This window comes from Pseudomyrmex gracilis, unplaced genomic scaffold, assembly GCF_002006095.1.
Source record: "Pseudomyrmex gracilis isolate BER0280 unplaced genomic scaffold, ASM200609v1 scaffold_131, whole genome shotgun sequence".
Classification (NCBI taxonomy): domain Eukaryota; kingdom Metazoa; phylum Arthropoda; class Insecta; order Hymenoptera; family Formicidae; genus Pseudomyrmex; species Pseudomyrmex gracilis.
Window position 1 is genome coordinate 31,049 of NW_018020715.1, and position 24,227 is coordinate 55,275.

Here is a 24,227-nt window from a genome sequence, read left to right on the forward strand (position 1 = left end):
AAAAAAAAAAAAAAAACCCCGAATGATTCTCCACGGTTTACCTGAAGGGTTCTGATTTTGCGGGTTCTCTATTGAAAGTAACGATTAAACGGGGATTAGTGTCGATTGTTTCCCGATGTTTCTGAAAGTGCCCCGCGGAAAAATGGTGGCGCGCGAAATGGAAAAATCGACGTAGGGATTATATTATGCTATGTCCGGATTAACGAACTTGTAGCGAGAATCAATTTTATTCATCTCCCGCGTACACACACACCTTTTGAAATATCCACGGGGTGGGGGGGAGGGAAAGTTCGAATTGGAAAAACACCGATGGAACCGGGTTATCTTTTTATTGGGTTATTTTTGACGAACGGGAGCGCGCGCGAACGGGGAGATCGCTTATAGATATATCAGGGACTTTCCGAGAATCGGAAATATCGTCGCTGGAATTTACCAGCGCTGGTGCATATCAATTTCAATAAAGAAGACCGTCTTGGGCGGGGGGAGGAGACCGTCTTTCCTCCGGTTATAAAGTGGGTCAAATACGTAATTCACCTTTAATAAAATAACTGTCAACCGAGAACAACATATTTTTCATGGTGTTTCTTTGCGCAAAGGGTGTATTATGTAAGCCGTAAAAAAAAGAAGGAAAAATAAAGAGAGAAAAAAATACAGAGAGAGAGAGAGGGAGAGAGAGAAATATAAATCCGTATAGAATTACGGAGTGTGTACTCCGCGCACTTTTCATATGAATATCTAAAATTAAAGTTTTAATAAAAGATTTTTATTTTATTTTACGTAATATTATACTGTTCGTAAAATCGAAATAAAAATCTAAGAGTAGATAAAAATGAGACAATATGCGAATCGGGGAGGCGAGGAATATATCGAAAATATCGTACAAGGAAATATTGAAAAGAAATGAAATATTTATTACAATTGAAACGGAGCCTTTTGCTCTCTTTCTTCCGAAATTGAACTTTTTATTTAGATAATTTCTGAAAATCTCTCTAAATAACGAAAAAAGTTATCGTAGCTTTGTAATCAAAATGATTTTCACATCGAATTTGCATCGTGCAATTTGCAATTCGCGGAATTTGGCGACCCTTTTATTGAAAGCGCACGCACTCGTCTATTGGGACCGTTGTATGTCTCGGGTGTATATTAGCTTAATTGAAACGCGCCGTTAATATAATTGGTATTGCGTAATTAACGCTATAAAAACACGAGCGCGCACAACGGATATTCGTTCAGTTGATATTTTAATTTATGTTTGTCCGGATTTCACGCGGTCATTCGCTGCACCGACGGTGCGTCGGCGGGCATTATTGTGAATTATGCGAACCGCGCGCTCTCGAAAACGAGCAAATAAGAATTAATGCAGATAGTGCCGAACACGATAAAATATATATAACACGCGCGCACGTGTTTTATCAATTCCGAATCATTCTGTAAACTAAAAAAATAAACCAAAAAAATGTTTATCGAACTCAACGTTTTTTCAACTATTTTGCAAAGTGTGAACACAATAGCGTTTGAATTTTGTTTAAGAGGTTTTTTTTTAATTAAACTTTTACGCATATAGGATGTCTAAAAACTTTTCGACTCGGCCGAAGCGTGAAGATAGATTAGGTCATTTAGGAAACAGAAAAGTCATGCATTATTTTGCAAAATTCTATAATTATTAGAACAGCAATCAATTAATCAACCAAATTATTTAAATACAAAAAAATTTAGGGTATCTATCTCTTTTAATTAAAATTTAATTTCAAAGTTATCGCAAGGCGTTAGTATTTTTTGCGCAAAGATACATGATAGAGAAAAAAGGGAATGGCTGAAAGGTTAATGCAATTATAGAATGACGCGCGGGATAATTTCCGTACGATCAGACGTGTGTTTGCCGGTACTCACCGATGAACAATTTAGGTGTTTGGCGACCTGCATGGCGTAATTGGCGGCGCCTCTCACCAACGCCCAGGGTGAAAGCGCACTACCCGACATCAGGACGCCTCGGTGAAACAGCAAACCTGCAACCGACTCTCTTTTACACAACGTACGATTATACGCTAGACTTGTTAAATATTTCGACGGACGAATTTCTTTTTTGTGTCAAAAAAAAACATGAAATGTAAAATTTAGAAATACTTTTTTAGTGTGTAATAATTACCACACGTAATAAATATAATCCAATAGGAACAGAATAAATTATAATTAGAAAAACGGCAGAAACAATTAATAAAAATTAAATAAAGTTGGACCTTACAGCCTCTGGACTGCAGATGGTGGCAGTTTAATAAGTAAAATTTTTTCCTAGTGGAAATAATGTGATTTATCGGACGTTTCGACCGTTGATTACGGTCGTCATCAGCCACACTGAATAAAATACAAAATTAAAGAAAATTAACAGAATTAAAAGTAATATACAGTAAGTCAAGTCGCGTACACACCTTATAAATAAAATTAATGTACGGTACTGAATGTCGAGAGGCACCAAGACAGCAAAACAAAATTGTTGATAGTCAATTGAATAAATTATAATAGTTCAATAGAATAAATTATGTATAAAAAAATCAGCCATAGCAACCAAAAGTGCGGGGTGTAATGCAAATAAAATGTTTATGTTTTAATATGATGTACCAAACGTACTCGACTTTTATTTTTACAGTCATCATCAGTGGCACATCAAATTGTTTACAAAAATATTATTTTCCGGGTAGGACTGTAAGGTATTTATTTTAATTTTAAGTTTTCCAATTGTTATTGTTTATCTCACACGTTGTATTGTCATATGATTTATTTTTGTAAATAATTAGATGCACCACTGATAACGACTGTAAAAATAAAAGTCGAAAATCGTTTGGGACATCATATTAAAAAACATAAACATTTTATTTGCGTTACACTCCGCACTTTTGGTTGCCATGGCTGGTTTTTTTTATACATAATTTATTCTTAATAAAATTCTGGAGGTCACCTCTTATAACTGCATTTAGGAACAGAATAATTATAATATTTTAAAAAAACAAATTGCGATATCTCTTTGCATTGTTCAATCTATTCTCGTAAAAATACGTTTTTCTTTTTTTTTTTTTTTTTGATTGCGAGAACATCTTAGAACAGTATTCGAGATACGATTTCGAGGAATTCTTGCGCGAAATTCTTGTGTTTCAAAAGGACCGAAAGAGCTTTATACCCGGGGAGATTCGCAAATCATATATATCTCGTAATGCAAAAGTGTTTGTTCATGTGAGAAGGGGATTATATATAGCTATGCGGAATTGAATTTCGAGATGATTTCGGGGTCGATTCCCTTCGCGAACGGAACTATGATATTACCTGAGTAAACGAAATACAATCAGAGTTTCAATGCATAGTAACGAATACTCGTCTCTATATCCCGGCCGTTCGATAGATTTATTTCCAATCAACGACTTCCATTACGTTTATCAACAATTTCTGTTCTAACGATGAAAAGCAAGACGCGCGTCGTCTTACGTAAGACGACGTTCGGGAAAAACAGTAAAATTATATTATCGCGATACGTTGCGCCAATATGCGGTTCGAAAACTTTTGTAAAAAGTATTTAAGCTCGCAATTAAAAAAAATATATTTTATATTATTGCAAACGTTTGATTGTATAAAAATACATTCGTGTTGTAAAATATCGCGCGCGCGTGCAAACTTTATATTAGAAGACGGAAAAATTTTTGCGACACAACAATGAAAATAATAAAACGGAGAAATGAAACATCTCGTTAGCTGAGAAGAGTGTTGGTCTTCGACTGAGGCTTATTAGTCATTAAATTTCTCATCACGCGTCGCAAAATTGGACATCGCGTTAGAGATGAATAGACAAGAGAGAGCGCATATATATATATATATATAGTCTGCAGCAAGCGAGGAAAATTAAGGCGAAGCGAAAACGTAGTCGTGTCTAGAGTTTGTCTATTATTTAATACGAAAGATCTCGAGGATAAGTACGCTTTAATCCCAATCTCGCGAGTCGTTAATCTTAATACCCACCCCCCGAAAAGACGAGATTTTGTTCTCGTGAAAGCTGCCGCGTGTTATTCCTCTTAGCATGGTTTTACTATCCGAAAATCGAATAAAGAAAAAACAATTTTTTTTTTTTATATATATATATATTTAAAAAAAGGTTTCATATCTAAGGAAATAATAAATACAACTATAAATACAACTATAGTTTTACTATCCGAAAATCGAATAAAGAAGAAACATTTATATATTATATATATGTATATTTAAAGAAAAGTTTCATATCTAAGGAAATAATAAATACAACTATGAATACTATAACTATAGTTTTAAATAACTATAGTTTTACTATTCGAAAATCGAATAAAGAAAAAACATTTTTTTTTTATATATATATATTATATTATATTATATTATATTTATTTTATATATATTTTATATATATATATGTATTATATATATATGTATTTTATATATATATTGTATTTAAAGAAAGGTTTCATATCTGAGGAAATAATAAATACAACTATAAATACAACTATCTAACAAATAAACTAACTAACTAACAAATAAATACAACTATCCTTACCATAACTATATATCACAGTTAGTTAAGTTACAAATAAAGTTAAAATGTATATAATTAAGAAAACAAATTACCACCAATCTTTGATCCCTTTTAATTTGTTAACTATGTAATTATTACACTATACCTACTTATTATACTAATTATACTATGATGAAATTTCCTTGCAGCGTTTATAGATACTCGAGTAAACAAAGATTCGCGGTACGTAAACTAAAAGCGACAGCTGAGTTTCTCCCACGCGTAATACGCGTATAATCTACCCTCGTCTTGATATTCGACGTCTTCGAAAGCGATTTTATCATTCCGACACACACACACACACACGCATACATACACACACACACGTGTCGATATCCGGATTCGGATCTCATTCGTTTAGAGAAGATATCACGATGGATGGGAGAGGAACAGGTATAAGCTCTGAATATATCTCGTCGAACACATCCCTGACGTATTTCCGACGTTACAAAATCAAGATGGCCCTGTTCTTCCGATACCCTGTCGCCGTCGTCGGACAGATACTACACCGGACGATAAGACGGTGTCGAAGCTCGCGACATTAAAGGACTATTAAAGGATTATCGCCGGCTCAAATTCCGGCGCGCGTTACTTGGATTTAATGGCAGTCCTCCATAATACCCGGAGGATTAATTAATTCCTTGGAGGAAGAGCGAGAGGGAATTCCAGGAGCTAAGCGAGCGAATTAAAGGTCAAAAGAAAACGGAGGTAGTCGCGAAATCAAGATTTTAAAAAAAACCAAAGAGAAAAAGAGACAAGATCCAAAGAATCTTGGAATTCGGAAGAGAGCAAGAATTAAAGTTGTAGGATCGAAGTGTTATCGAGAAATCGAAAAATCGATAAATCAAGATTTAAAGGGATCTAAAATCTTCAAACACGCACACACACTTACACACACACCCTTTCTCTCAGAAATATAAATTATTCAAGACACAGAAAATCAAAGAAGAAGGGAGAAAGTAAAAAAAAGTCGATTACTTCAATAAAACACATTCGTATTTGTTCTTTTTTCTTATGATAAAAGAGCAAACAGGATTAGTTGGAAGAAGAAGAACAAAAGACGTACGCGCGGATATATATATATATATATATATGTAAGTCGCATTTGATTTTATCAGCGCGAGAAGAGAACAAAAAGAAGAAGAGGAGAAAAGCGTAGCAATCTGTTTCGGAACCGCGAAGCTTATCGCTCGGGACCTTCTGGATGATAATTCACTACAGCTGCGAGTTGTCAATGGCGGTCGGGCCAGCTGATTCCTTCGTAATTTATGGCGCCTGGTAAACCACCCCATTATTCCTAGCTCCTTCGTATCATTGTCTCTCGTATGGCTTCTCGCTCTCCGACCTCTCCGCTCTCTCTCTCTCTCTCCCTCTCCATCTCCTCTTTCACTACGCGTGACGTTATCTGTTTCCATGTCGCAACGCCCGAGAGGGACGGGTTCTCTCTATGGACCGGGGTCCGAGAACAATATATAAACTGTTACAAGATTGTTTCTCCGGAACAGAGTGACCGAGACAAAGGAATTTGAATAGCTATTTTTTTTTCACAAAGATAGCTTTGAAATAAAATATTCAAACACGTTTTTTATTACGTGTCTTTTCATTGACAAATTGTCTCTTTTGAAACGTCGTTTTTTCAATTTAAATTAATCCGTTTCTTTTGTTTACTTGTAATTGTTTTAGTCTTTTATATAGTCCGTCGATGTTAGAAAGAGATGATGAGAAAAAGAAAAAATTAAAGAGAGAGAGAGAGAGAGAAAAAAAAAGAGAAAATCGATGTTAATATAAATTTGTTGGAAATTTGCCGTTTGTTGGAATTGGACAAGTGACTTACCATCGGGAACCGCGTGACTGGTCATCAGGAAGTTCACGCAGGCGGCACCGGTACCGTGTCCCACCAGCGTAACATTACCAGGATCACCGCCGAAATAAGCGATGTTCTCCTGGACCCAATGTAACGCCGCGATCTGGTCCATCAGGCCGTAATTCGCTGGCGAGCGTAAGTGCGAGTCTGTGTTGGCATTTAGAAAGCCTGCAATCAAAACAACCTCCGCTTTATGGTCAGTGCGACGCACCCCACCGGTATCCATTATCGCTGGTTACGGCCGGTATAACAACATAGTAGTAGTTGCAACGAGAATTACTGTCTCAATAGAGAGCTAATTCCAATGGTCGTGTACCACGGTCGGGTGACAGAATAAATTTCAAAAGAGCAATAAAATGACAATTGCACTCTCTCCGGGATTCTCTCATTTAGGAATATACACGTATGATATAGAAAATACAAAATGACAAATTTCGAATTAAATTTATTAATTAAGTAATATGAAAAAATATTAATTAAAATAATAAAAATATATATTAAAAAGGGTTAAATTATTAATTAGTTTTTGTATTTAAAACGCGTTGGGTTTTGTTGCAAATGCAAATTATTAAATGTGTTAATAGATTTTATCGCTCCCGGGCTGACCAATATAGTAGTCGTACTACTGATATTTCTCTCGTTTGATTAATTTTCACGTGTGAAGCCCGAAGAGGTGTCATAGTTTTCGCACAAGCGTTATTAATTTATAGAGATGCAAGATGCATATTAGAATTTATGCAGCTCCCTGAAACGTGGATACATGTATATCGTGCGCACCGGATGCACAACCCTTCTGCGTGAAAGGGTTAAATGACTGAGGATATACAGATTGGCCCGTCTGGGGGCATCCCAGCAGCCGGTATGATTTAGTGTTCAGACACGTATCACGTCCTACTTTGCGTATCGTTTCGCCGGGCGAGATATCACTATCAATTGGCGTAGTCGTGACGATATTTATGACGACCGGATGGCGCCACTGGCAACAATCTTACTCGGTTTGTCAGATACACAACATTGCCATGATACACGAAATCGTTTTCGACTTGGTTCCCTCGTCGAAATACTATTCGTCAACAGACCGACTTTATTCCATCCCTTCCGGTTTCCCCGGGAATAAATTCGAGTTTCGTAAATCTGCCAGATGTCCACATTTATTTATATTTATTCTCACGTTTTGTTCTATATATTGGTTTTACATTACACAGAGTTCCGTGCCAGACGATTGAATAAGTATGTATATATATATATATTAGGTCTACCGGAAAGTTCTGTCCGTTTTTGGAATAAAACAAAATACACATTTTTCTTACCGTCAATAATCTTTATTAAATAATATATAATTGCCATTGTTATTAATGATTTTCTTTGCCAGCGTGAGGGCAATTTGTATATCCAATTTTTGAAAAATTCAGAAAAATTTGTATTTTGTTTTATTCCAAAAACGGACAGAACTTTCCGGTAGACCTAATATATATATATAGGTCTACCTAATATATATATATATATTAGGTCTACCGGAAAGTTCTGTCCGTTTTTGGAATAAAACAAAATACAAATTTTTCTTATTGTCAATAACCTTTATTAAATAATATAATTGCCATTGTCATATTAATAATTTCTTGCCAGCGTTAGGGCAATTTGTATATCCAATTTTTGAAAAATTCAGAAAAATTCAGAAAAATTTGTATTTTGTTTTATTCCAAAAACGGACAGAACTTTTCGCTAGACCTAATATATATATATATATATATCGTCACAGCAATTTCATGATACAAGAAGACATTTTTTGTTAATGTGAACTTTGAGAAGAAGAAAATAATGAAAAAAAAAAAAACGCCGATCTAATTTTAATCAGCATTTGTGCAATTACCTGTTTCCTTTCTTTTCCAAAGTTTCTAATGCAATTAACAAAAAGTTCATTTATATATATATATATATATATATATATATATATATAAAGAAAAGTTAGAATATTGTCGATATTTTCTTGCACTTAATTTTTTTTACGTACAACAAATGTCAATTAGGGAGAAATACAAATTTCTTCGCGAACGCGAAGCGTACGTAATGTCCCCTTCAAGTAATCTCCTGATTGGGTTTCGCAAAAACTTAGAAATTACCTAGTAGTGTCAGCTATCCGTGTAGTCAATTAGTTTCAGTTCTCTTTTAATACAGACAGAGGAGAAAATGAAATTAACGTTAATTGAGTCAGGTCAACCCTTCGGGATCTCTTCCGGGGATGACTTTTTTTCCTCCGGCCGAAATTAAATCGCGAGCGACGATTGTTGCTGCTGGCAAGTTCGGCGCTGTGATATTTCATCTTGCAATAAGACTCTTGCACTCGGTCGGTATGTTTGCCTTCGCCGCACGTAACACCGTGCTATTAAATTATCCATCATATTTACTCTGCTGACATACTAGAGACTGTTCTTCACAGAGCTAAGAGGATTATTTCCATTATGAGCCTCCCGTATATATACTTGCCGGTGTGCATTAACTTTGGGGCACTCGGTGCCTTAACAAGGGAGGCGTTACCATCGCCAGGATCTGGGTCAACGATGTTGCGCCGACTGTTTCCCCGCTAGTCTTGCCAAATCGATAATTTGGAAAGCCTGATGTTGAGCGGAAAAACGCCCAAATATATATCCTTTTCCTCTCGCTAGATCCTTGAAGAATTTAAGCCTCTTACAAAGTTCTTTCGGGATTACGTAGTAGTTTTAATAGTTCTCATATAGAACTTGTTTAACAACATCCGACGGATTTATCGCGTCAGGTATAATAATCATTTCGGTTTCTATCTCTCTTCCATATTTTTCTCGCGTTTGATTTTTGACCCTTAACCCTCTATGGGACGAATTTTCTATCTGCAGATACAACTTCCAAGGTAATTTATTTTGACATTTCAGGTTGACGGTGCCGCCAACCCGTCATCAATATTGTTATTGGTTATTTCAGGAGGCATTGTAATTAATTAAGACGTATATCATCATCTTGTGAAAAAAACTAAACCTATTTGATGTTGATTAGACAGGGCGTATCTGAACAAGTTGCTGGATGTTTTTTGCATTGAGGTGAAATTCAAAACGACCAAATTTTCCCAAACGTTTCGACTATATTTGCAGTCAAATTAATTTTTTACCAGTACCCACTGAAGATGACTGCAAATATAGTCGAAACGTTTGGGAAAATTTGGTCGTTTTGAATTTCGCCTCAATGCAAAAAACATCCAGCAACTTGTTCAGATACGCCCTGTCTAATCAACGTTGAATTATTTTCAACCTGAACCCGAGGCCACTCCTCGTCGTTATATTATAAACCTATTTGGTAAAATGTGAATGTATTAGCTTGTGACTTGAAAGAGTTACATGGGCCCATAGAGGGTTAACATATTTTAGAGTTGTCTTGCGATGAAATCGCGCTCTTAAATCATCTTTCATAATTTTTCAATCCGATCGACTTGTCGATCGATATTTGTATTTTTTTTTTTTCACATTTATATTAGTTAAAATTTTTCTCAAGCTGAATTATTTTTGCTTGACTACTTACGGATAACGGAACATTTGCACTTCTACAGTATATCTGCTTGTTTCTTTCTCATAACAAGACGCAGAGTCTTCTTCAGTTCTCTCGTCTTGCAACTTTTAGATTATACAGCTGGATTTCTCCGATCCGCTAACGATGCTCGACGACGCTTCAGGTTCCGAAAATAAAAACGCATAAAAAAGACCCTCCCTTACGCGCATCAGAAAGGCGCGAACATGAAAGCGGAACAGAAATAAAGCACCGGTCATGTCCCATTTGATATTCAACCTCCGGCATATCTGTCGCGTTGCGCTTCCGCGTCTCCTATTCTTCTGGTTACAATAGAACTGCTGAACGCTATTCGTTGATTTAAATTTTCCGGTATACGGTGAGGTATGTACGTGAGGGGGGGGGGGGAAAAGCGCGGGTGGAGGAGGAATGGTGTAGGTGTTGGTGGATATCGCGTCGCGCGGTCGCGCGGTGCTCAAAAAGCACAGCATCATTTTTCCGAAACGAAAGAAAATAGACAAAAAAAAAAAAAAAAGCTCCCGGGAACGAGCGAGGGGGAAAAATTGTGGCCGCCGCGGAGTGGAATTTCCTGGACGTCGCCATTTTATCCCGCTATTCGCTATATATATTTTTTTCCTCTCGCGCCTCTTTTTGTTTTTTTTTTTTTTTGTTTTTTTTTTTTACATATATATATTCCGCTGTCGATGGAATTGAATTTCCGAATTTGGCGACGTACCTATATCCGCGTTGTCATCATGTGTCACTTTTTTTTAATTTGTTCACACGATACTTTTAATGCACTTGTTCTGTTTCAGCTCTCTCTCTTTTCACATTTGAATTGCTTCATCGATGCGGAAGAAAAGTCTGATGTGTAAATTTTAATTGCGGCAATTTGTTTATCTCCACGTATCTTACAACAATTTTTAATTTTCGCATAAGAAAACCAATTTTAAAGAACAATCGAACTTTCAAAATCATAGAATCTTAAATCGCTTAATTTAATTTAAACGTTCAAATTCACACGATTCGTATATTTAGATCCTTTTATTAGAGTTTTCGAACTGGAGATGATATTAAGACGCAACGCACGCGGCGGGGATGATAGACGAGAATAGCGAGAGTTGTTGTCGCGCTGAAGAGCAGGATGAGAGAGAAAGAGAGAGAGAGGAGGGGAAGAGAGCGGGAGAGAGAGGAAGGAGAGAGAGAGGGTGGAGTCAAGAATTTAGTTTGGTGAAACGGAAGACCTGGCCGTAATGAGTTTCCTATTAGATTTGGTTGCCCGGGTTGCCAGGCAACAAGCCGGGTCGCCGGAACTTGCAATTCCCGCGATGTTAGCGACCAACTTCTTACTGTTCGTTTCTTCATGCTCTTTTCGGCTTTTTTCCACAGCTTCTTTTTCTCTTGATTGGTGAACATCAAACGTCACGGAGAGTAACAAGTTCTGTCTAATGGTCGCTCAGACACAGAACGCGCGCTTGCGCCAACCTAGATTGGACTTGAGCGCGTGTTTTGAACCGATCAACTAAAGGGAGTTTGGCGTTACACCACGATAGAGAGACAAGCGAGTTCGTCTCTCTCTCTCTCTCTCTTTTGTGCGATTATACAGACTCTGATCCAAATGATTTATCTGGATAGAGCAAGAAAATTGAGTAAACACACTTAGCGTTAAAGTGACGTCAGTGCAACCAGCCTTAAATAGCTAATGAGCTACGGTCGACTGGCTCGTTTCAAACCTTAACTACCGCGAGGTAGCGTTTCACACCATTAAGCGGGCAACTAACATATGTGATTTATCTGAGTTTCGAACAGTTCCCGAAAGTTATATCTGGCTCAGCAATCGGGGTTAATTATCGAGATGCCTCATGCGGAAGAGTTGGAAGAAAATTTTAGAAAAATTAAGAAATGTAAGCAACAAAATAAAAAAATTTCGAGTTTCGAGAAAAACTAGAGGCCCGAACATTCGCACTCGTGTGCGAAAAGAAAATTGAATGATTCGGAAAGGTGAAAACTGTATCGAAAGAAATGAAATGTGTATTGTAATCGAGACGAAAGTTATTAAAGAAATTACAAGAGACAACTTTACTCCTGTGAAAGTAAACGTCCGAAATTTTTCGAAACGAACCAGTTTACCGACGCGGCGATCCGAACGAGATACAATATACGTCAAGAATTCGGGATTGAAGTTTTCGATTCCTACTCGCGCGCATATCCAGAGACTCCCAGGAACTCCCAGAACGTCATGATCGAAAAGGAAATCTGGAAAATCCGAGGCTTCGCGTGGTCAGATGGATTTTTAAAGGAAATCTTGGATCTGGAAAGAGAGATCTCTTAGGAGAGAGGAATCCTCCCCCCCTGTCAACCAAATTTGGGGCGAAAAGTATCTGCGTTACGTGACTTACCTAAGATGCCGAGTCTATAGTTTATGGTGACGACGACAACCCCTCCGTAGCTCGCCAGGACGCTACCGTCGTAAGGATTTCCGCTGCTCCACTCATAACTCTCTCCGTGCACAAATACGATCACAGGATACCTCTTGCCGCCGCCGTCTCTCGAGCCGGCTGTAATCAATAAAATTATCCTGTGATCGATCGACATCCACGACATCTGATCAGTTCGCGTCGAGTGATCTTAAAAGATTATTTTTCAATTCTCAGAGGTTTTCACAAAGTTTTGACAACCAGGTAAAGAATTACCATGTTCTAAGGTGAGAAAAACTTTTACCGAGCTAAACAGCTAAAAAATCGGAAAATCTGAGAATCGAATCGGTTGTATTCTTTAGGATTAAATTATTGAGATTGGAAAAATTTTGACTAATGCAGTTGGGGCAAGTGTGAACCATTTGCAGGGTGTTTTGCGATAAATAAATCTGCTAATTTTATTTTTTCCAAACGTTTCGGCTTTATTTTTAACTCTCTTCGGTGGATTTCTGTATGATACAGAATTCTGTAAAATTTTTTAAAATAATTTTTCATGCAACATATTGACATTGGTGTTATTAAAGAAATAATTCAAAATAATATACACCGAAGTTTCCGCGAGCAACGAAACAAGCCGAGTGTCGAATGACGTGTCGCCTATCGCTTCTGATGTAATTAAAACAAGCGTGTGGCACCCGCATACACGAAAGGGTGCGTCAATCTGATTTGCCACGGTAATGCCGGAAGGGTGAACACGTGAGGGTTGATCGCTGCGGTTAGACCGAGCGCCGGTCATAATTCAACAAATCGCGCGTCATCATCTTCGCGATAGCAATCCGCATGCCGATCACCCCCTGTTGCCTTCTGTACACCCTTCAACCCCTTTCTAATTCCTAACCGCTAAAACTATTCCACAATTCTATCTGCAAATTTATGATTGATCTTGTTCTACAAGTCTCCGAACAGAATATTTAGCTTAACCATTAAAATACAGTCGAACCTCACTAACTCGAATCTCAAGAGAAGATCTAAGATCTTCGAGTTGTAGAGATTTCGACGCTTTATTTTTCCTTTCTGCGGAGCGGAAGGGAATGAACAAAATTTTTGTTTTATTGAGATTTTCGAGTTATCGAGTTTTGACTGTGTGATATTTCAAATTTTCAGTTTCCTTTTATTGGAAATAATTTAACAAAGATAACGCATCTCTCTGTTTGTGTAATAAAAACAAATTTATAAATAAACTTATAATTCTCTTTCTGAAAAATAATTTTATCACAGCTCTTTTCGACTTTAGATTTTAATTAAAAAAAAAAAAAAATATATATATATATATATGTATATATAGTCAATATAACGCAAATCGTTATTATTTAACGATGGAAATTTTGATATGTGTTTGAGCAATTAATTCGCCGAAAGTCCTGCAAGAACAAACGCGCCGCGATGAAAACGAGCATCGATGCGATTAGGGAAGTAAACGGTCGCTTGATTGGCCGGCCGTGTTAATTAAGTGACCGTGCAGAACGATGACGATTGGGCGACCGAATCAATTAATGGACCGCAGCCGTGTGCCGGATAATTATTATTTTCATTATCGTCCTTGTAGCTTCCTCACACGCTTCCTAATTGGCGACTCCGCCGATTGCCCCGAAATACACGTCCCCTGACGCGTGTAGTTTCACTAAAGCCTTTATACCAGTGGGAATTCGCGGTGGGAGAATTCCGTAATTGCGCATATGCTGTAATAACGGAAGATAAAAAAAAAAAAAAAAAAAACGAGCCAACTCTCTTCTCTATCTTTTTTTCTATTTATTAACACTAAAAGCCTGCGCATAGTCGCATATTTTTTGAAATATAATTCGAGGCCTCCATAATTTAAGAGATATTTTGTTTTTTTTCATATTTAATTTAATATATGAAAATTCGCAGTATTTTTGAGACCGGAAGTACGTCGAAAAATCCGACGTACAAGAATCCGAGAGAGAGAGAGAGAGAGAGCAAAATTTTCCATGCGAATTTACATTTATCGATCTCGAGACAATTCAAAATGCGCATCGAAAGGATTTCGTGGTGCATTAGTATTTTACGCGAGGAAAAGGTTTTAAAATCAGATCTTCTCCGGGTGGCGAGAGAAAACTCGGGATTTCAACTTATCTAGCCTTCTCGCGGCCGTGATACATTATTTCGGCCGTGAATAAATTTACAAGCGCCCTGTCAATATTTGATGCGATCCGCAAACAATTTGCCGGAGCGCCTCTAACGGACTTTACATATTCATAAAGCGGTGCTCCGTAGTTTGATATCGCGGGTGGTAAACGAGAAATACCTGCGTTCCCTTCCCCCTTCTCTCTCCGTTAGATCGCTTTATTTTACAAACTCGATATTGCATCCGCCTTCTTAGTAACGCTTCCTTTAATCCTTTCAGCCTTCCGGTGGCTGGCAAATGCCTCCAGCACGTGAAACAGATTGTATATTTCATCAATGCGCGAATCAAAGCTTTATCTAAGCTACTTAAGGTCGACCTCGTGCCATCACAATTTAATTTCAACTCCTATTCCGGTAGTCGCGGTATTTAATATTTTAGAAAGAGAAAAACATTGCCGCAAAGAGCTTTTTGTTATATGCAAAATAAAAATGTTAAATATGCATATTTAAATAAACCAACTATAAAAACGTTGGTTAAAAAATATACACACATGTAAATATATACACATGTACATATATTTATTTTTTATTTGTTTAGTATAAAATGTATAAAATATTTGTTGTTATTGAAGAAATATTGAAAATAAAGTTTTTAATTAAATTCAATTAAAAGATCTACCTCTGTATATAAATGTCAACAATAAATTAAATTTTATGTTAAACTGTCACTGATAATGTAAAACCAGAAGATTTTTCGAGAACTTTACGTGTTACTGAAATTGATTAAATATGATAAAATATTAAATCGTTAAATTACGAGTATTTATAGTACTAGCACGTCACAGACGCGCGCTACGCGCACGCTATTATTTTTATTTTAACATATTCCGTCAGTAGACACAACATGTCACCGCGATAAAATATGATGACAGCTAATATATACGTCTTACAAACCATATAATACCCATGAAGTACAAACGAGAGATATCAGAAATAACACATAAAAATCAAACTCAAAAACTAAAAAAAAAGAAGAGTGGAAAAAACAACGCGTAATAAAGAGAAGTAAAGAAACACCATATGACTAAAGTCACGTGACAAGGAAAAGAGTAAAAACGAGAATATTATATATATCATATATAATATTCTATATCCATATATAATACATACACACACACACACACACATATATATATACATACCGTAATTACGTGACCAAAGTCAGTGACCCCACCAAAGTCGCGCGGCCGAGGTCAGTGACCCTCCCCCACCAAGGCCGCGCGGCCGAGGTCAGTGACCCCCCAAGGTCGCGCGGCCGAGGTCAGTGACCCCGCCAAGGTCGCGCGGCCGAGGTCAGTGACTCCGCCGCGGTCACGCGACCAAGATCAGTGATCTTACTGTAGTATGTAATACTGTAGTATATAATAATACACATATAATATAATATAATGTATAATATTATAAATATATAATGAATTATATAATATATATTACANCTAGCAAAATATGTACACTTGTAGAATATAATAGTCTTTGACTAAAATAATTTATACATATACATATATATATAATACATATAATATATATTATAAATTATATATATTATACATATAATATATATTATAAATTATATATTATTTAATGGTATATATACAATAAATTACAGTCACGTTACTTTAGTCACGTAAATTTTTTAATGAGAGATCGGAAGAGAGATCGCGTAACGAGAGATCGCACGTGCGCGCCTTCCGCATACTCCGAGAACTCGGAGATGTTATCGAAATATTGATTATCTTAAAAATTTTCCTAAAGGGATAAAATTTTTGATATTTTTTTACATTTATAATCCTTGGATAATGATCCGCGCCGTGATTCGCGGTGCAAATAAAAATATAACAGTGCAAATGAAACGGTGAAAAATAAAAATGTATAATTAAAAACGGCGTAATACGCCGTTAACAGTATTAGTGCACGAGATGATGCGCGGAGCAGAACCGGGTTGTACTGCAGTGCAGCGGCGTTTTATCGCATTGTCCTTCAAGCTATAGTGACACAGGCAGGATTACGGTATACAGATAAGGATGACGACGGTACGGGTATCACGGACCGTATTCATTGCCTGTATTCACGGCGAAATCGTCGCGGTAAAAGCTCGGCTACAGTCCAGCGACAGCAACGTACATTGCCGCATAGATACGCTTGTCTTATTAGGAAACGTCCTGACGACTGTGTCACGTGGACACTTAAAACAACGATGTTTATCGCTCTCGTAAATCCGATCATCATTTCTCTTTCTCTTCTTCTTCTTTCTCGCGTCTCTCTCTCACACAATTCCTTCGCAAAAATTTTACTCCCCTAATCCAAGTGCACGAAATTGCGACAAATAAAAACGTTAACAAGTCGAGAAAAAAAGCTCGCAGGAGCTGATGAAAAAATACGTACGAGTTTTTTTTTTTTGTTTTTTTTTTTTATCGACAAGCAAATTCGAAACTTTTTTCAAAAATTGAGTTGTACGTTTGTCCTCAAGCGTTGGATTCGAGAATTCGAAGATTCGCACATCCGTAACTCTCTCGTAACGCACCCGTTTCCGCGGATGCTGTATGCTCGAGGTCCTTGATGGCAAATTCTCCTCAATCAACGGCTTAACCATATCTCCTTGATTCTGTCGATATATCCTATCCCTATCATTTTCCGAATTAGCGCGCGCCTCGATGCGACTGCAGGTACGGCAAATTGACAAAAAAAAAAAAAAAAAAAAAGAACGATACTAATCTTTTTTTTTTTTTCCGAAACCAGTTCCGCATCTCATTTTTCGTGATATTCGAATCGGAAATGTCAATTTTTATTTCAGGTCGGTCGGAAACCCGTAATTTTACATCGTAAAAATGCCATTAAAAGTTTTTTTTATTGCATCATTATTTTCCGAGTTTCAATCGAAAAATTCGAGATACAAAATTTCTAGGTAGAAAGAAGCATTTACCAAGATAAAGAGAGAGACGCGCGCACACACACACACAGACACACACACATAGAGATGAACTATATAACATTATATGTAGATTTTTTACTTTTTTTCTCTTTTCTTTCGTAAACTCGTTTATTGCATAATTTTAAGTTACTTTGTTTTTTGTTTGCTCTTTTCTTCGTTTTCCGCTTTCCAACATATATTCTCACTCTGTGAAGTCTCTGGTAAGGACTGGTTGTGAAATTTAAAAATAGGAGTAACATTGTGAAATTTTGCCAAGTGCGCGTTAACCGCGCGCGTTCAGTCCGATATGAAAGCCGGTTCTTATCCGGTAAATAATCTCAAAAAACTTGCTTTATTATGTTCTTTTCAGTCTTTCAGCCCTTTTGCTCGCGAGACGAAACAGATTCCTGCTCGCGAAATCTGTCTCAGAGACAGCTAGAGTCAAGAAGGAAAGAAGAGGGATTATTAAAGATCTTCGGATTTCCACGTCCCATATCCCTTCGCCCGATAAGCGAATATACATATATACATAAACAAATTCTGGCGTCGGTCGGGATTTGCCGTGTCGTAAAAATTTCGGGTAATAGATACATAAAAAGCATCTCGCGCACTTTCTTTTTTGTTCGTTCGAACCTCTCGCGTAATCGGCCACATTATGCGCACCCTCGTCCCTCGAACAGTTGGTGGATAATTTCGAACGAGCAGCCCCCGAAGAAAGTTTCGCCATTATTCCCGAGACGAGATTTTTTTTCGAGCGCAACCGTTGAGATTCGCGCTTAAATAGTTATGAAGGATGATAAAAAACGTATTTTTCATCAAAAAAAAAAAAAAGAAAAAAAAAAAAGATAAATGACCGAAAGAAGTCAAATTGTTCGGCAAATGTGATTTGTGTGCAAACGCGATTTTGTAACGTCGCGATCTTTAATATTTGAAAAAGAACGTGCGCGTTGCTGTGTTTATAGAGCAACTTCGCGTCGTGAAAAACGATCGTGAAGAAATACACTTCCTCGACTTCTCGGGCCAGGTCGCGAGATGATGGCAACAGTTGCTGAGAAGGATACAATCGATAGGTCGAGGACTGCGATATGACGTGACGAGGTTCGAAATTCGTTCATAAATTTTCTAGACAAATGTAGAGAATATTGCTAAGATATTATTATTCCTTCCCTCTCTTGAATAAATTCCGGATGATTTATTATATAAAGCGGCGTATCGCGTTTACCAACACAACACACTTTTTGAGAGAGAGAGAAAAGATACATATAACAAATGTTTAAAAACATCGCGAAAACGATGATGAAAAAAAAAACAAACAAACAAACGGAAATGACGAAGAAAGGATTGATGTGAAAAATTTTCTGTTTGTGTAAACGAACCTCCATCTCCGATAAGAAGTCTCGTTTCGAGAGCTTTTATTATTAATCAGTTATTGTGTGTGGGGGGGGGGGGGGATATCGGCGATATTAAAATCCCATTTCGATCCTAATTAAACACGCCTTCAATATTTCCGAGAGATATATACGCGAGACTTCGTCAGACTGTATATAGCGAAACAATAATGGCGCTGAAATGAGATTTCCGCCGCGGAGTTTCGTAATATTCCACATTTACGTAACAAGATGCAGCAAAATAACAATCCCCATAATGTCGTATTAAAAAGTCAACGGAATCCGCATTATCTTCCCGGAAGCAATCAATGGAATGCGCATCTTAAGAAATTTCAAAACAAAAAAAAAAAAAAAAAACAATTAATGAAAATAAAGGAAGCAATGTGGAATAAATTATATAATAAAATAGAATGGGGGAACGGAACAATTCGAACTCAATTACATTTTATATTATTTCACATTTCTCGCAGGATATCGGGGTCAACTCTTTTCCTGTTATTGTTCACATTCATAATTTCAAATTATCGTGAGAGAGAGAGAGAGAGAGAGAGTTAAGTAAAATAAATTTTTTTATTAATTTAACCATTTTTAATAAAAACGTATGTACATAATAATGTTTTCTTTGTCACACAGGCTTTTAAATCATGTTCGTGTTTATTTTTTATTGTACAATATGATAGAGAGTAAAATAAAAAAAAATGTATATTATTACACACCACCAAACGTGTGTGTAACAAAAGAATTTTTATATAATGGAATTGTCTCGATAAAAATTCTCTGATTTTCGAATTGAAAAATGTTTAATTCAACAAAGGAACACAATAGGACGGATCCTAGGACTCTGGCGGGGCTTCAAATTCTGTCTTTTTCATCGAAAAGAGGTTTTGTTTGTGCGACGGGTTTTTTTTTTTTAATACTCCGTGTCTCGGTAGCGTCGGATTCGCGCGCCGCCCGGCGACAAATCTCGACCGAAGAGGGAACACCAACAAAGCGTCGCGATTTTGCTGACAGTGTCTGTCCGCGACGATGGCACTTGATAGATGATAACAACCAGGCTCGCCTCTCGTCTACCGGAAGCCATTCAGGACGGGCACAGCTGGATGCGGGGACGGTAAACAGCCGTGACGTGCGTGGTTTTGGAACGTGAACACGAAAAAACGAAGAGCAGAAAAAAAATAATTAATGAGAGCGAAGCTATTGTCGTGTATCGCCCTGCCTGATGATGGATCGCGATGGGGTTATCGGCATGAGTTCTCATCGCCCTGTCAGCTCGATGATGACACGTTTATAAAAGCGGATTTTCCGCGTGCCAACATTCCGCGCTTGTCGTTAAAAAGACCATCGGCTCCACGAGGTCTATCGAGAAAATATATATATTGTTTACTTAAAAAAAAAATATATATAAAATATTTTTCTCTCTCTCTCAAGTTCTATTACGTTATTTCGAACGTGTTGCATTATGTAATTCGCTTCCCCATTTGATACGCCGTTAAGTTTAAACACAAGTACATGTTCGCATATGTTTACTAAATATATATATATGTTTACTAGCTTGTAACTTACACACACTCGACTTCCTCTTCTACTGGTTTCGCGTGCACAGCACAACGTGTATTGTATTATATTATATTAAGTTCACGAGGAACAAATATTTAAATGTCAATAATATCTTTTTTTTCAATAAAGACTTTTTAATTCAAAAAGTTTTTCGTTGCTTTGTAAATTTCGAAAAAAAATAAAATAAAATAAAATTTAATTATCTAACCCCTGTCGAGGAGACAGGGGTTTGAAATAACCAAAAAAAAACAATCTAATTTAAAATTAAAATTATAGTTAAGGGTGTTTTTCGTGTCTCTAATTTAAATTTTAAGTAAATTTTAATTAAAAACTTTTTAATTGTAGTAGAGAGAGTTTTCAAAGTCTCTCTAATCGGAAGAGTCTTTATTGAAAAGTCTTATTGTTTTTAAGCCTAACAATTTGCGGCTTAAATAAGTTTTATAATTTATCTAATGTCTATCCCATTTGATAATTAACGAGACGAGATATATGTGACAAAAGTGTGTACACGTTTGTTCTTGATGCAGATTGTCTCGTAATTCGCTCCCCACTTGACATGTCGTTAATTTTAAACACAAGTAGATGTTCGCACATGTCCGCTGACTAGCTTGTAACTAGCTACACACACACACACACACACACACACGCTCGACTTTCTCTTCCACTGGCTCAGTGTGTGCCACATCAGCAACGTTGAAATTTATATTTTAAGTTTATGAGGAACAAAAGTAAAATTTTCTATTTATACAAGAGTGCATAATTCGCGCTCGCAGCTATAATACTCAGTCAACCACGTGATGAGATAAGGTTAGTAGAAAAAAAAAAAAAAAAATTATATGAGAAGTTTTTCACACGAAATATCTCTTCTCTATTTTCCATCTAATTACATTTCTCTCGTAACTGATGTTTTTTTTATTTACAGCGCTCTTTGTCATTAGTTATATTAATGTTATTTATGTATCAACACGTGCACATATACTCGCGTGTCCGATGTTATTGTTATTATGCTATATTAATTTATTGTTTTTTGTTTTTTTTTTTTAGTATTATTTTGACAGAAAGAGCCATTTTGTTCGGCTCGAATGGAGGGTGTCTCAAATATTATCGACACTATTATACCCCTCCCATATTTACAAGAGTGTATCAAAGTAATGAGCGGCGGACGACGATCTCGTTATAAATATACGTGGCTTGAAGCAGATGTTAGATAAATTTCTAATTTACTTATATTAACTTTACTTGCGTCCCAGGTATGACCCGTTTTAGTGGATTAATGTAAAGCGACTATGGCATCGTGTTCATCCGACCATTCCAGCAGCCATGATAATCCGAGACGCCCATGGCAACTGCCAGATAAAGACAAAGCTTTCTGTGTTTTAGGATTTAAGCCGATAGAAAATGCAGAAAATAAAAGATTGTTACAGGAAATTATTTTAAAATTTTATAATAATTTTTCTTCAATGATTTACACACACACACACACACACACACACACACACACGTTTCTAGTTTATTTATATTAATTGTATTTTGGTTACCGGAAGACAATGTACATATATGTAATGACATTATATTTACAAAAATATTTTTCATACATTATTCATTAAATATTCTTCTTGTATGAGCAAAATTTTAATATTAAAATGGTTATACTTTTTGAAATACATGATGCCTCAGGTATTTTAATGTATATATTTGAATATCTGTATAACAAACGCGAAAAACAAAACGCTCTAAAGCGCTGACTGACTTATTTTTTTTTTTTTTTTAATATTCTCGTTTGTGTTGGGGGGAATGAAAGTTCTAGTGCTTTCCTCGGATTCCCGTAGAGTACTTTCGTTCTGCTATCGCTTTCTAGACCGCTCTCCACTATTCTCTCTCTTGTGATGAGTTCAACATCCCGGCTGGTTTATACGTACAAAAATGATGGAAAAAAATTCCATCAGGAAGAAATATTTTACTGCTATTGCTTGAATTTCCGATCCTGGCTTCGGGAAGTTATGGTGACCATAAATTCCCGCCGTGAAATAAAAGATCGGGGATCCTCCGGATTCCCTAACCCTCTTTCTCCCATCCTCTCGATATTGGAAATTACATTTCCATAGTCGATGAGTTTTTAGAGTCTTAATTACCAATTAACTGAGCGGAATGTTTATTGAAATCCCGCGCTCGTTTATCTCGCGTCGGTCAAAGAGAGAGAGAGAGAGAGGAAGAGAGAGAGAGAGAGAGAGAGAAAGAGGAAGAGAGCGGTTTTTATCGAAATTAATTTGGCTTACGCGAATAAACATATAGAGAAATATTCGGAATATTAAAACAAATACGAAAATATAACTGAACGAGAAAATATATGAAATATTTTTCTGCAACGGTGTTTCAAAAGGTTTCAAGAAATTTCATGAATATATGTAGTTGTTTATGTACATATAAAATATGTTTTGTTAAATTTTGCACTAATATTATTACATGTATACGCATGTACTATATTTTTATATATTCACAAGTTTATTTATCCTCAAATAACCGCGTTTCTCTTTACGCAAAATAAATAAAATATATATATATATATATATATAGATTCGAAAAAACACATATGTATCAAACTACATTTTTTAATAACAGCGTTTTGCGACCGAAAAAACGCGAAATAAATGACAAAAGTTTTCTTTACAGTAGTGGTGTGTTGCAATCCGTTTGTTTTATCTTGCGAAGTCGTTGCGGCTGCGATAGAAAATCACGGGGGACGAGTTACTCGCGGCGGCGGCGGCGGCAAGCATCACGTGTCGTTAACACGTTAGGATGTGCTAGTCAAGAGGATGATATTTCAGCAGCCGCAATCGTAACCCCGGCAAAGAGCCCGCCATCATGGCTCATCTCGTTTCGGCCTTTTATCCGTGCTAAGGTGGTTGTCAGCACTGATGGGTTTCGTATCAAAGGTAGTACTGGCGTAGAATTTTTGACGTAGGGGAAACGTCAATATTTAATGCCCTTCCTTCTCGCCCCGGTTTCGAAGATGTGAAGATCGGAGGATTTTGCGAGTGTCAAGAGCGGTAGCGGAAGTAGTGAGCTTTTCTGCAGCAGCGCGAAAAGTGAAGTACCCTCGATGTCAAAAGTTGAAAACACGCGAGATGCAAACGGCGAACTAAAGAAGCTCGAGTTTATAAGATGGGAAGAAGATTTCGAAAAAAAAAAAAAACAAAAACAAAAGTTTGATACAAAGATCAGAAATTTCGAGATTCCGAGTATCTGGATTCTCGAAAAATCTCTCAGCGCGATAACTCGAGATGATTTGTAAGAGTTCTGAAAAGGAGGCGGGGGGTAATCTCTGAAATTGTGGGCGAGCGCGGATTTCAACAACTTTGAAGAATTCAAAATCAATTTTGTTTCGCATTTTTTTTTCTATGTTTGGCGATTCATTCGGAAAAATCACGGAGAAACGCACATGTAAGAGCGTTAAACTCGAAGGCGAATAATAAAACGACGAAAAACGACGGGGGGGGGGGGCGGTCGCAAAATCCGAGAAATTACGAATATAAAGACGCGCGAAGATCTCACGGGGAGCGAAAGATGGTCCTTGGTACAAGGATGATGATGGGTTCGCGTTTGCGTTTGGCAGGGGTTGTAAATCACAAAGCGGGGCGCGAAAAATCGCGCTCTAATTTATGGTCAAGTCAGCGACGGGCTTTTCCTTCTTTCCGTGCATAAGGCCTTTTCTTTCGGTTCGTGTAGGTCCGCAGTCGGCAGCAGGCGCCTCGATAAATCGATCAACGCGGTCCCC

General features: G+C 36.9%; 1 protein-coding gene across 2 annotated transcripts in view; it reads right to left on the reverse strand.

Annotated features, from left to right (window-relative positions):
• The window catches only part of LOC109856699 (neuroligin-4, Y-linked), a 166,694-nt gene that overhangs the window by 9,776 nt on the left and 132,691 nt on the right, over positions 1-24,227 (reverse strand). For both annotated transcript variants that reach the window (XM_020432269.1, XM_020432268.1), the window contains exons 3-5: positions 12,377-12,535; positions 6,417-6,614; positions 1,891-2,006 (exon numbers count right to left, since the gene is read on the reverse strand). In XM_020432269.1, the coding sequence (XP_020287858.1) occupies positions 1,891-2,006; positions 6,417-6,614; positions 12,377-12,535 (473 nt within the window). The remainder of the gene's footprint in view (positions 1-1,890; positions 2,007-6,416; positions 6,615-12,376; positions 12,536-24,227) is intronic.